Here is a 14,308-nt window from a genome sequence, read left to right as displayed (position 1 = left end):
TGGAGGGAGCTCAAACTCTGTGTTTCTCAGCGACAGCCCAGAAACCTGGCTGATCTGGAGAAGATCTGTGTGGAGGAATGGGCCAAAATCCCTGCTGCAGTGTGTGCAAACATGGTGAAAAACTACAGGAAACGTTTGACCTCTGAAATTGCAAACAAAGGCTACTGTACCAAATATTAACATTGATTTTCACAGGTGTTCAAATACTTATTTGCAGCAGTAACACACAAATAAATTATTAAAAAATCATACATTGGGATTTCTGGATTTTTTTTTAGATTATGTCTCTCACAGTGGACATGCACCTAAGATGAAAATTTCGGACCCCTCCATGATTTCTTAGTGGGAGAACTTGCAAAGTCGCAGGGTGTTCAAATACTTATTTTCCTCACTGTAGCTGAGGTCAACTGTAAATCCCACCTACATTTTTGAGATTTCGTGTGAATTTGATATAATTTTCAGGCATCAGAGATCTGCTATCAATATAAGGGACACTCGATGAGCAAATTTACGTTTAAGACATTTAGCAGACGCTCTTATCCAGAGTGACTTACAAAAGTGCTTTGCTATTTACCCAAGAAAAACCTCAGCTAGTTTAAATAGGCTAAAAACTCTAAGATACCTCTAAGTTTAGACATTACTAAACATAAGTCAGTAAGGAGACCACTCTGCTATTCGCCCAAGTACTCTCGGAAGAGGTGGGTCTTTAGTCTGGGTTTGAAGACAGCGAGTGACTCTGCCGTTCGGACAACCAGGGGAAGCTCGTTCCACCACTTTGGTGCCAGGACAGAAAAAAGCCTGGACTCTTCCGTGGATTTTGAGGGATGGCGGGTCGAGCCGAACCGTACTTGAAGCTCGAAAGACTCTTGGTGCGGATCGGCTTTTGACCACTGCCATCAAGTATGGAGGGGCTGGTCAAGTCTTGGCTTTGTAGGCCAGCATCAAGGTTTTGAATCTGATGCGGGCAGCTACAGGAAGCCAGTGAAGAGAATGCAGCAGTGGAGTGACATGGCTGAATTTAGGAACGTTGAGGATGAGTTGCAGGGGCCTTATGGTGCGCAGAGGGAGACCAGCCAGAAGAGGAAGAAGGAAGTTAAGAGGCCTAAGCCATGTGCTTGAGCAGCACTGTATAATAATTAAAGTGTGTGTATGTATATTTTGAACCTGTGTGTATAATGTTGACCCTGTGTAAAAACATACAATTCTTGTGTTTTTTCTTTTACAAATATTCTATGCTTATTCTGCACTGGAAAGAGAACAGCTGAAGGAAATCTGAAAACTGAATGCCAAAACATTGCCATGATATTCATGTCAATGAAGACCAACCATTTTCAACATTCTTTCAAGCTTGTGGCATGAGCTCCTAGCTATGTTCCTAAACAGATTGTTTGTTACTATATTCTCATTATGTTTGCAATGGCTAAAATATAGCATTTCTATAATGTCAATGTTGAGTGCGCTAATCTTTCCAAGCAAAAGTTGGTTTCTTTTGAAATCTGATCACGAGTCCTTTGCCTGCATGATGCAACTGCCTAAGACTAGATCACATGACAGGGAACCACCTAGAGAAGACAATATTCTATGTTCTATTGGATACTCCAGCAGTCACAAGTCAAGTGCTGACAAACATAGGCAACACCAGACCATAACCTAGAGCAAAGAGTGTGACCATATGACAGATCTTGGGCCCAGGGTGGCATCATGTGAGGGTGGAAAGATGCATGTTATAAAGTGCATAGTTTATAAACTCTACAGTTTATTAATAAACAACCAACAGCTATACACAACACCTTTAACTTTTCAAGCCACCTTGCATTTGACTGCCTCGCAGCTTAATTTTCTAAAAGCTTGTGCTAGTGTGCTGAGTTCAGAGGTTGCAGTAAACTGTCCCTTTTTTCATTTTTAACAGGCAGTTAAAAAAATGTAATATGTACAATGGGGCAAAAAAGTATTTAGTCAGCCACTGATTGTGCCAGTTCTCCTACTTAGAAAGATGATAGAATTCATCTTAATCTTTTATCATAGATACACTTCAACTATGAGAGACAAAATTAGAAAAAAAAAAACAACAGGAAATCACATTGTAGGATTTTTAAAGAATTTATTTGTAAATTATGGTAGAAAATAAGTATTTGGTCCAAAACGAAATCTCAACTTAATACTTTGAAACATAACCTTTGTTGGCAATGACAGAGGTCAAACGTTTCCTGTAAGTCTTCACCAGGTTTGCACTGACTGTAGCTGGTATTTTGGCCCATTCCTCCATGCAGATCTCCTCTAGAGCAGTGATGTTTTGGGGTTGTCGCTGGGCAACAGAGACTTTCAACTCCTCCACAAATTTTCTATGGGGTTGAGGTCTGGAGACTGGCTAGGCCACTCCAGGACCTTGCAATGCTTTTTACAGAGCCACTCCTTCCAGAGGGGTGTGTTTGGGATTATTGTTATTCTGGAAGACCCAGCCATGTTCCATCTTAAATTCTCTCACTGATGGAAGGAGGTTTTGGCTTAAAATCTTAAATCTTAAAATCCCTTAACATGGATCAGTCGCGGAGAAAACAGCCCCAAAGCATGATGTTTCCACCCCCATGCTTCACAGTAGGTATGGGATTTGGGGATGCAACTCTTTCTCCAAACACGACGAGTTGAGTTTTTACCAAAAAGTTCTATTTTGGTTTTATCTGACCACATGATATTCTCCCAATCTTCTTCTGGATCATCCATATGCTCTCTGGCAAACTTCAGATGGGCCTGGACATGTACTGGCTTAAGCAGGGGGACATGCCTGGCACTGCAGGATTTGAGTCCCTCTCAGCGTAGTGTGTTACTGATGGTGAAGACTTACAGGAAACGTTTGACCTCTGTCATTGCCAAAGTTTATGTTACAAAGTATTAAGTTGAAGTTTTGTTATTGAAGAAAAAATTTACAAATAAATTCTTTAAAAATCCTACAATGTGATTTCCTGTTTTTTTTTTTTTCTCATTTTGTCTCTCATAGTTGAAGTGTACCTATGATGAAAATTATAGACCTCTCTCATCTTTCTAAGTAGGAGAACTACTACATCAGTGGCTGACTAAATATGTTTTTGCCCCATTGTATGTAGTACAGAAAGAAAAAAAAAAAGCAAGTGACTTCACCATACTAGTGAAATACTTCCTGCTTATGTTCCTAATTGGCTGCAAAATGGTCAATCTATGTCACAGTGTTTTGATCTACCATCACTTCACACAGTACTAGTAAATACGCACCTTACGTATTTGTGGGGCAGCCAAAATTCAGCACAAAATAGTTTTTTTTAAACTAACTAAATTCAACGTGTGGTTTGTGATAGACTTTACAGTGTAACTGGCAACAGAATCTTCCAGGGCTTCTTCTGAAACCAAGCTTGGTGTACTTCCAATGGTGTCCAAGCTTCAGCTTCCACACAGTGTGAGGCCAATATATGGCTAGTATAGTATTTGAATGCAAAACATGCAATGCACTGACGATGCAACTTGAGATAATTGTCTTTGTATTCTTTCTGGTTGTGTACTTGCAGGATGTTGGCTTACCACACATGACACATTTAGAGCATGGACTGTGGCTTAGACAGTGTTCCTTAGAAACACACCAAATGGCTGAAACTACTGCTGTGTAACATCCGCTTTAAAACAGCAAAGCTGGTAAATGTAATTCACTATCACATCTTCCACATATTTGACATTTTGACCATTTGTCTTTTTCTTTTTTTGCATGTTTTCATTATTCATGAATGATATACAATACAAGCTTCAAGTTTGACAGGACAACACCACTGTGTGTCATTCTGTAATTAAAACATTTTGTGCTTACATACATTAAGAGTTCAAATAATTTGCATATGTGCAGCATAATAAGTATTTTAGCATCAGTATCTGGAGCGATAACTTATAAACTACAGTGTAGCAGTAATCTCGAGCATGGCCTTTACTAAACCAGTTGTGTTACGATTATTTTTGGTTGGGGTTTTGACTTCTGAGATAAACTTATAATGCATACCTGCAAACAGTGAACAAAAGGATAAAGGTCTATTAACAAACTAAATGTGGGGAAAATGCATATATTGATTTCATCTAATTGCTCTTCTTCGTTTCATTATGTAAATTGTTTAAGTTAAATTGGTCATTGAGTTATTATTCTCTCTTTTTCAGTGTGTGCCTCTCACTCTCTCCCTAATATTTATAATGAAAGAATATTCATTATTGAATACTGAATTCATTATTATCAAGAAAAACACAACTGTGTTTCTTGAACTTCACAGATAATGACCAGTGAAATGCTTGTCATGTTAAAAATAAATAAGGTATTTTGGTGAGGTATTTAGACTAGTAAAAAAAGAGTATTTCCTGTCTAGAGCTGACAAAAATGCGCACGCTGTGACAGGAAGCCCACTCCCTGTACACCGACCTGACACGAAACATGGGTTTCGAGCACTTTGCTTAAGTTGGTTATTAATAAAATATCTGACAGAATGGGACTTGTGAAATTCATCCTTATAACAGGTAATGATGCAGTTTTGTTTGGTAGTAGCATGGTAGTAGTGTGTAACAGCTATGTTAGATATATCTGTAGAATATCTAAGAGTCAGAGTTTCTGTGAAAAGTGGAAGTGCTTGATAACTAAGTTTCATTTTTCACTGATCACTGTTCAAAATGATTTAGTACATTTAACTTGTATAGTAAAATATCTCTCATCTTCTGTTTAAGCAGCAGTGACCAGTATGGTGTTAAAGCCATCTAAAGAAGAGAATACTACTGGTAAGATTATTTTCAGTTTTACACTGGTTATTACCTTTTGATTCCCAATGTGTTTTCACAGTGGAAATCTAGCTTTATTATTAGATTCCTAATAATATTATTCCATGCATAACTGGAAACTCCATTTATTGGAAGCTCACTGAGAGTGTATTTTATGAACCATACTGAATTTTATACCGCCCATGTCTATGTCACCTATAGGGGTGGAGACAAAAGGAAATATATTGACTTGTATTCATTTGTATTTAGTTAATTTAGTCTACATACATTTTATATTATTGTCATATAATAACTTCAACAGTGTCTGTATTATAAATTAATTGTGGTTCATTTGGCAGCATTGCATAGTGTGACTGATTTTACTAATTGCACTATTACTGTAAAGATGGTGTACTATTTGGTAGATTGCCTGGCAGCCCCTTATATCTTGGGCTTCTAGTGTTGAGACTTGAGGTCAATCTACACATGTACCCTGTTTAATATTTTTACTCCTTTGAAGGCAGTAACCTACCTAGCACACACAGTTGAATCGGGGTGCCCAGTCCAACAAGATTTAACTAACCCACATGGTAATATGATAGTATTGACATGATGCACAAATATCACATTGTGAAGTTTTCTGTGTGGGTGCCCCCACTGCCCTGACAAGATAACGCACATGCCTTAAATTTGCAACTGCAATAAGTTGTATATATTAAAACATTGCAATTGAATTGCAAAAAGATTGCTGCAGGTTTTTTTTATAAGACCTCTAATAGTTCCAGGAAGTTCTTGGCGAGCAATTTAAACTCCTAAACATAAGGACAGAACTGTGATGTTTAGTAACTAGTACTCAATAAAGGCATTGATTTATATAACACACTGACTAGTGTATGTACTTATATCAATATGTATGTTTTTTGAAGTGTAATTTGCTACTCTTTAAGGATTAGTGTGAACAGTCTTGTTGACATATTACCTTGGTTGCAGAGTGTGTTGCCGCTGTTTATTGCTTTGATTCTTCTTTCTCTTCTTCTTCTTCTTCTTCTTATTATTATTATTATGTTCTAAATCGGTAGTCAAGAGCAATCATGCCTTAAAGTTTATTGACATATTTCTGAAATTATATGTTTATATGTAAGAAATGTTTCTCATATTTCATTCTCATATTAATACATATCGTATCTTTCATTCATGTTGGCTGGGGCCCTAGTGTAAACTTTCACTTTCAGTTAAGACAAAAAGAAAAGGAGACTTTTTCTTTCTTTGACTTTGACTTTGAATGTGCTATTTGAAAAGGGTCCATTAAAATACATTACACCCAGGACACATTAATTTATGTTTTTATATGTTTGTTATATGTTTGTACATATTTAAAAAATATTAAATAAATCTTGTCTTTTCACTATGCACTTGTTTACTGCAATTAAATAATAAATAAAATCTTTAACTTTAACTTAAACCTGAACATTAACATGAACATCATATCAAGCAGTTTTTCTGTGCTTTGTCCTTCATGTTCTCCTTGCATATAATCTCCACTATGGTTTGCTGTGTTGCATTGGGATTCTTCAGTAACTCAAAGAAATTAGTAAACTCAGGGACTCAAGGAGCAGGAGAAGGTCACTGTCTTATTGCAGGGAGTCTTCAGGCTCGACTGAATACCTACTTTGGTTCTTGTGTGATCTCCAATCACACTTCCAAATGTAATATTTAATACGTTTTTTATTTTTCTGTATTGTTATACATTTATAATACACTGTATTCCATTTAAATTTAATTTCACACACTAAAATGTATTTCAGAATATATTGCCTATATACCAAAATATATTTTAAAGTCTGTATATTTTAAAATATATAGAAAATATTAAACACAGATATGTAGCATATTAAAGTTATGTATTAGCAAATATACATTTAACATATAACCTTCCCAAAATAATATTCCATATTAACAGAAAAAGGAAATAGAGGAGAGGGAGGGTTGAGGATGGAAGAGAAGATACTGACAAGCTTGCGTGTATCTGACACTGAGGTCTCAAGTTTCTCTCTGTAGGAAGATGACTTTGCTGCCGTAACTTTCTTAGACAATGTGGAAATAAGGGATTAGTAGGAGTGAAGATCACGATCAAGCTGTGACTTCTTCCACTGTCTATCAGCCATTCTTAGTTCTTTTTGATTGTTAAGCAGGACATCTGTCAGCAAAGGAGCAGGTGAAGATGACCTCTGTAATCTGGAAGAGAGGACGTCAATAGATAAGAAAAGTATCTGTAGCAGTGTTCAGGTAGAAAGATGCAAAATAATCATGCTGTGAAAAGTGGAAGTGATAGAAGAGGCAAGGCATGAGGGAAATTGGAGTATAGATTGCATGGTTTGTAGACTGAGCAGGGAGAGAAAGAGACAGAAGGACAGTGAAGTGAGGTTCCTATATGATCCATCACTGGGGTGGGTCTGGTAAAAACCACGTCCAGAAAGTTGCCTGCTTTGTGGGTTGGAGATTGGTTGAGGGTGAGGTCAAATGAAAACAGCAGAGAAAGGAGACTGCAAGTGAAAGTGTGGCTGCAGTTTGTCTGATGATAGGTTGAAGTCGCCAAGTAAAATAAAGGGAGACACCTACTACCATAGCTGGCACCTTGCAACATCATAGTAACCTCCTATTAACTTCTTCGTAGCAACATCATAGAATGCATCTAGAATACCATATCATCCACATAGCAACAGCATAGCAGCTGTGAACCACTTTTGTAATCCAAAGGATTACTATACTAAAGTAACATAATTGAATTACTTTCCATGTCTTTTGAATAACTTGTCCTTTCAAAGGCATATTTTCAAATAAAGACTAAAGAAAATCTTAACATATACAATCTGATGAAACTGTCCTGTATACAAAACACAAAACAATCCCCCTGTATACTGTATTGTATGTACTAAGTGTACCATTGCTGCCGGAACAAACCCTGATCTCTAAAACTGTAACTTCACAGGTAAAAGAAAAAAAAATCCTTTATATCCAATGCTAAGGTAAAAAGATTACAAAAGTAATTGAAAATTTTTTATTTGTTCATTCATCATTAAATGTTCATATAACTGGCTGAGAACAGCCAGCTTAAACTGGTATATTCCATGTTAGTCAAACATGTATGTGTATGAATGGTAACCAAGAGCCCAGAACAACTTCAAGGTCAAGGTACATCAGTGTCAGATTGCGTCATCTGTTGCTGTTTTAAACAAAGTGGACTTAATGGAAGACGACTGAGATGGAAACCACTCTTTAAAAAGTGAATCTTAAAAAAATCGAAATTAGAATTTGCCAAAATGCATATTGACAAGCCACAAAGTTTCTGAAAGAATGTCTTTTGGACAGATGAGACAAGGGTGGAGTTTTTTGCCAAGTCACGTCAGCTCCATTGTCACAGGTGCAAAAATGAAGCACATCGTTGTAACAGGTCTCATCTTCCATTCACTCAAATGTCCATTTACTGTGCTGCTGCCACAAATTAAATGAAGATCTCTGCCAGCTACAACCTTGGTCTACGTGAGAGTCTACTACTTGACTCCTTTCCCCACTAGCCTGTCTTCTGTGCAGTCCTTCTTACCAGAGGTTGCCACTGCGACTGTAAATTTTAAAAACACATCAGTCGTTGTCACATTTTCTCTTTTCTCTCAAGCACTTGCAAAGGTTCAGGGGCTTGAAGGCTTCCCATCTGGAACTTTGGTTTAACATGTACATGCTTGACTGTGCAACACTTTTCACATGTTTTACACCAATCCTCGACTGGCATATGCCACTGGGGAGCGCTTTTCAGTCCCATCATCCTGAGACAATAGTGCTCCCAGTTCCCCATGACTTGCATCAATTTCTAAATAGAACTGTTTACTAAAGTCAGCAAAGGCCAATAGTGGGGTGGTGGTTAACTTGTTCTTTAGCTGTTCAAATGCATGGTGTGACCCCATCTTTGAAAATCACATGCCCCAGATACACCTTCTGTTGAAAAAACAAGACCTCCTCTAGCCTCAACAAATGTTCCTCAATCATTTCTGGAAAAATAATCATATCATCCAAATAGAGGAGTAATGAACAAAATCTCTGGTCATGCAGTATCCTTTCCATCAATCTTTGAAAGATTCCTGGAGCATTTGATAATCCAAAAGGCATTCGATTCCATTCATATAGACCGGGGGGGGGGGGTGACTTTTTCTCCCACTGCTACCTGGTTATAACCACCTGCCAGGTCAATGGCAGTGAACCTCTGAGCTTGACCCAGGGCAGCCAAGGATTCCTCTATCGAGGGCAGAGGATAAGCATCTTTATGTGTCTTAGCAGATTTTCTGCTCAAGCAATTTTTACTGTGTTTTTATTTCCCCATACTGGTTTGGTGGAAGCCTACTATATCACTGATGTACAGGAATGTCATCTGTCAAAGGATCTCTTGCTGCAAATACAGTAGCAAACTCAGCTAAAAGCTGATGGGTCTGACCCTATTGCAAACTATTTAAATGGTGTTGACACACTAACCACATCATCCTCTTGTCAATTTCCCACCCTCAACCAAGGATTTACCCAGACATCCTGGTAGACTAATAGTCTACCATCCCTAACAATAGTAAGGACAGGTAACACTACAGCATCTATGACTAGCTCACTAGATTCAAACATTACCTGGTAATCTTTTCCTATCCTTCCACAAAACGATACAGCTACAATTACCTGGACTGAGCCTGCAGGAACTGTCACAACCTGGGTACCCATTTTTACCATCCCCACTTCTTCCACCTCATCAAAGCACATTTGCTTAAAAGCCTGCTTCCATCCTAACTCCCACTGTTCCTGTCGTAACTGAGCAGGTACAAGTTGAGTAAGCAACTGATGACAATGGAGAATGATATTCATTTCTATCAGCCCTGTTATGGTCAATTTCTTCACCCTAAAAAACAAGATGAATCTCATGTTACTAGCACACCCATGACTTTCAATGCATTATCCATGACTGTCATGTCAAGTTCCAAATAACCTATATAGGGAAGGTCTAACCCATTAGCAGCCTTAATTACCAGTCAGTTACAGTCCTGAAGCAACTCAACTCCCCTTCTCAAATGCTGTTTAAAGAAACTATGATTGTGCTTATTTTTAAGCTAGTATCTAAAAAACACCTTATGTCCTCTGGACTTTGTTCCAACAACTGATCATAATCAACAGCCTTCTTTACATTATTTGAGTCTATTTGCCCCTCTTTGATACTGAAAACTTTTCAGGCACTTCCCCGGGGCTACAGCGAATCACATTCTCCGATAAACCCATAAGAGCATAAGAAAAATCTTAAAGATTCCAACTCACTTTGTTTTCATTTGTAAGAAAAAAACAAAAAACTTTTTAAGCACCGCCACAGAACGTTCATCCCCAAAAACTTCTTTTAAAACAGATTTAATTTTTGTGAGATTCTTGCGCAATCTGCTGGACAGAAACCACACTTCACATTGTCCTCCAAATGTTCATAAATTAAGTCAGTTTCTTATGAAGCATCGAAATCCCTAAAGGCCAAAGCCAACTCAGTGTCTTCTACAAAGTCATTGACAGAAATTTTTTTTCCCATTTAATCAAACATTACTTATTAAAAGAAGCACTTGTGGGGACAAGAATGAATAGAGCTGACATAAAAACACTCAGCACACTGATTATACACACGTGCAACTTCAACCCACACAAGTCAATTTGGTTCCTAAAATCACAAACCATGCCAAGTGCAAAATAAATTCAGCTACTATCAAGACAATTCTGTGGATACATATGGGGAAAGTCAAAAAAGAACAAAAATGTGACACGGCCCACTACACATAAACAGAAACATAAACATTAGCCAAGTCATAAAATAAATACATTGCACTTAATAAAAAACAAACTTCTACTATTAAAAATAAATATTACACTTGACAAGTATATTGACCAAAAAAAAAGTAATACAATAAGAGAAATAAAAATACTAAATTGAGCTTACCCAGCAAAGGCTACGCTAAATCTCAACCAGCATTATCCAGGATGTCAGTTATACTTCAGCATCAGTGTTTTAGCATTCGTTTAAAACATGCCTCAAACTCAAACTTTTACCATGCTGCTGCCACAAATTGAATGAAGAGCCTTGCCAGCTACAGGGATCCCCACCCTTACATGCAGGGGCCTCCAACTCACTCCCTTTACTCACAGACACAAGCCTCGCACATGCACATCGCAAATTAAATAAAAAGCCCCCCAACTACAAGGATCCCCAACCTTACTAGCAAGCACCTCCCCACTCACTTGCTCCACTCACTCTCAGGTCCTACACATGGATCACTTCGTTCACTTGATAACATGAAGAAAAGAACATTTTACCCACTGTGAAACACAGAGGTTGTGTTTTGGGGCTGCTTTGCTGCATCTGGCACAGAGTAATCTCAAGACTTTCAAGGCATTCCGTCCAGTTTCAGCTTGAGTTGTCAGTCATGGGTCCTCCAACAGGATAATGACCCAAAACACACAGCTAAAAACATCAACGTCCAGCAAAGCACTGGACTATACTAAAGTGGTCTTCTATAAGCCCTGATCTAAATCCTATTGAGTGTGGAAGGAGCCAAATTATGCAGTCTGGAGAAGGCACCCTTTAAACCTGAGACAGGTGGAGCAGTTTGCTCAAGAGGAGTGGGTAAAAATACCTGTGGACAGGTGCAGAAGTCTCACTGACACTTACATAAATCACTTGATTGCAGTGATTGCCTTAAAAGGTTGTGCAAAAAAAACTTTAACATACTTTTTTTTCAGGCCAGTTTCATTAGGTTGTTTTTATTATTAGCATTCTGTTGAACCACAATTCAAACACAATGTCTGATTTTTTCTTGATTACTACTTTTGTCAGTTTCAGTGTATTTCATTAGCGGAAGGGTACCAATAATTTTGTCCATGTGTGTATAATTTGAACATAGCATCTGCTACCTCAATAGGTTTTGCAATAATGAGAATGTCTTATTTGTTTCAAATAAATTGTGTCCTTGGTGAGTGTATGAAATAAAATGTAAATATAAATAAATAATAATAGAATCACAGAGACTGTGATTACAAGAATGTTCCTCAGTTGGCTTGATACTTTGAACCTGATCCCCCACTTTGTGATCAGCTACATGTCGGTATTCTGAGCCTCATTACCCAGGATCAGAATAACCTAAGACATCTCATAACAATTTATTACATATCATAACAGTTTATTACACAACATAAACCATATTTGCTGTGTCTGCTTTACAAATGAGTTTCATAACCAAGTCAGTTTCTTCTGAAGCATCGGTCAGAAGTCAACTGAAGTCAGTTTCTTCTGAAGCATCGAAATCCCTGAAGGCCAAAGCCAACTCAATGTCTTCTACAAAGTCATTGACAGAAAAAAAAAATCCCATTTAATCAAACATTACTTATTAAAAGAAGCACTTGCCCCCCCCCCCCCCAATACAATATCTGGGTAAAATTGTAAAATGTTCATATGATCCAATTTATCATGCTGATCCTAATGTTTAAATTTTATACTTTGCTGGCACGCAAGTTTCATGGTCTGTGAGACAATATGGGACAGAAAGGATGACTTAATGTCCATACGAATAGCTGGGTCATATTAGATAGGATGAAAATAAGATTTTAAGATAACATTAGAGGTTTAAATTACAATTCTGCTGAATATGGAGTGGCTCAGCTGCTACTTATAAGTAGTAATTTCAAGTTTCTGGTAGTCATTTTAAGTGAGGAATAACATACAATATATTATGGCTTAATCTATGCCAGCCAGGCCTACTGGGATGGATCCTGACATTCATGTAAAGGGATTCAGAAAATATTTAACTGTCCATAAAAATTGTTCACTAGACAACCGTCCTGAAATCGACTGTAGAGATTTTACAAATAACTGAAATGTAACATGTCTCTTCCCAGGAAGGAGTTTGGCCAGAGATAGGAATCCTTTTGCCACAGCCCATTATATTTTAGCCAAAAACATAAATATGTTTAAGGGAAGGTTTGACTTGTGATCTGCTTTTTCCAGGACATGTCCTCTGCTTAGAAATAGTGGAATGACAAAAGCCGGAATTTCGTCTGGGATTTGGCTTTTATTTCTTGATGATCTGCATTTTTTTGAAAACCAAAATATGATCACCCTTAATGAATTACATGGTGGTGTTTCTAATAAACATATTTGGCATATGTGGGCAGTGGTGGCTCAGCGGTTAGAGCACCGGGATATCGATAACAGGGTTGTGGGTTCGATTCCCGGGCTCGGCAAGCTGCCACTGTTGGGCCCTTGAGCAAGGCCCTTTACCCTCTCTGCTCCCCGGGCGCTGGAGTTGGCTGCCCACCGCTCTGGGTGTGTGTGTGTACTCACTGCCCCTAACACGTGTGTGTGTGTGAGTGTGTGTTCACTACCCGATGGGTTAAATGCGGAGGACACATTTCGCTGTACAGTCCACACTGTACAGTGACGAATACGTGCACCTTTATCCTTTATTTATTGTACATTTTATTATTTGTTATTATTACTTTAATAATTCTTCTAACTTTCTTTGCAGCAAGACAACCTACTTTACTACTTAAACAAAGACCCGATTTCAATGTGATCTATACTGGAGAACAGGTTACCCTCACCTGTGATGTTCAGGAACAGTCTTCTGATTGGAAATATTACTGGTACAAGATCCCAAATAAATCACAACAGTTAAACAGTGACACCAGCATGTCCAGCTACATTATTAACGCTGCCGAACTCTCACACAATGGCACATATGTGTGTCAAGTGAAAAGAGGAGACAACAACGACGAATATGAAGGAAATCATGATTTAACCATAAAAAGTAAGATACATTTGTTTGTGTTCTATTTTTAGTACAGATTTCTGGGGCACTGATAGTTCTGCATGTTTAAACAAATGTATTTTTTTTTCTCCTAGAACCCCCTCAACCAAATATAATTTTGATTTCTGGATGGAAAAATGTCTTTTCTGGTGAAAATGTGGCTCTGAAATGTGAAAGTCCAGACAAATCTACAGGCTGGGAATATGCATGGTTCCAAAATACAGCTGATGCAGGAAAAGAAAATACTCTTTCCATCTCCTCCATTAAAAAAGAAAATGAGGGACCTTACACCTGTCAAACAGAGCTTCAAGGCAGACCATTGACCAGAGTAAAAAGCACAGGATTTTCATTTACTGTTTATGGTAAGCTTGATCCTCTTTGTGACATGTTTTGGAGTATGTAGAGACTGTAAAGCAGGGTGACTAATCTGAATCCATCATATAATAGAAGTCTTATATAGCTAAATATGCTGACAAATGATCGGGTGGATCGTTATTGTTTTTGCACTGTATTCTAACTAGTATTACATGAAATAAACGCTGAATATATTTACAATATACATACTCTATTTGAACAAAAGTATTGGAACACCTGCTATTTTACTGTTTCTTCTGAAATTAAGGGTATTAAAAAAATTTAGCCTGCTTTTGTCGGAGTAACTGTTGCTACTGACCATGGAGGACTTTCTACTAGAT

The 14,308-nt window shown here is 37.8% G+C and overlaps 1 protein-coding gene across 6 annotated transcripts in view; it reads left to right on the top strand.

Moving 5' to 3' along the window:
• The first annotated feature begins 3,549 nt into the window (after positions 1-3,549).
• LOC140577341 (Fc receptor-like protein 5) overlaps positions 3,550-14,308 on the top strand; it is a 32,607-nt gene continuing 21,848 nt past the window's right edge. For 4 of the 6 annotated variants that reach the window (XM_072697268.1, XM_072697269.1, XM_072697270.1 and 1 more), the window contains exons 1-4: positions 4,423-4,518; positions 4,723-4,773; positions 13,332-13,613; positions 13,709-13,975. In XM_072697268.1, coding sequence (XP_072553369.1) covers positions 4,488-4,518; positions 4,723-4,773; positions 13,332-13,613; positions 13,709-13,975 — 631 coding nt within the window. In that variant the 5' untranslated portion in view covers positions 4,423-4,487. Of the gene's footprint in view, positions 3,661-4,422; positions 4,519-4,722; positions 4,774-13,331; positions 13,614-13,708; positions 13,976-14,308 lie in introns of those variants that run through there. The other 2 variants (XM_072697271.1, XM_072697267.1) reach the window with 2 other exon arrangements.

This window comes from Salminus brasiliensis, chromosome 14 (genome assembly GCF_030463535.1).
Source record: "Salminus brasiliensis chromosome 14, fSalBra1.hap2, whole genome shotgun sequence".
NCBI classification, from domain to species: domain Eukaryota; kingdom Metazoa; phylum Chordata; class Actinopteri; order Characiformes; family Bryconidae; genus Salminus; species Salminus brasiliensis.
Note: the sequence above shows the minus strand (reverse complement) of the source record. Positions and strands in the feature narration are given on the sequence as shown.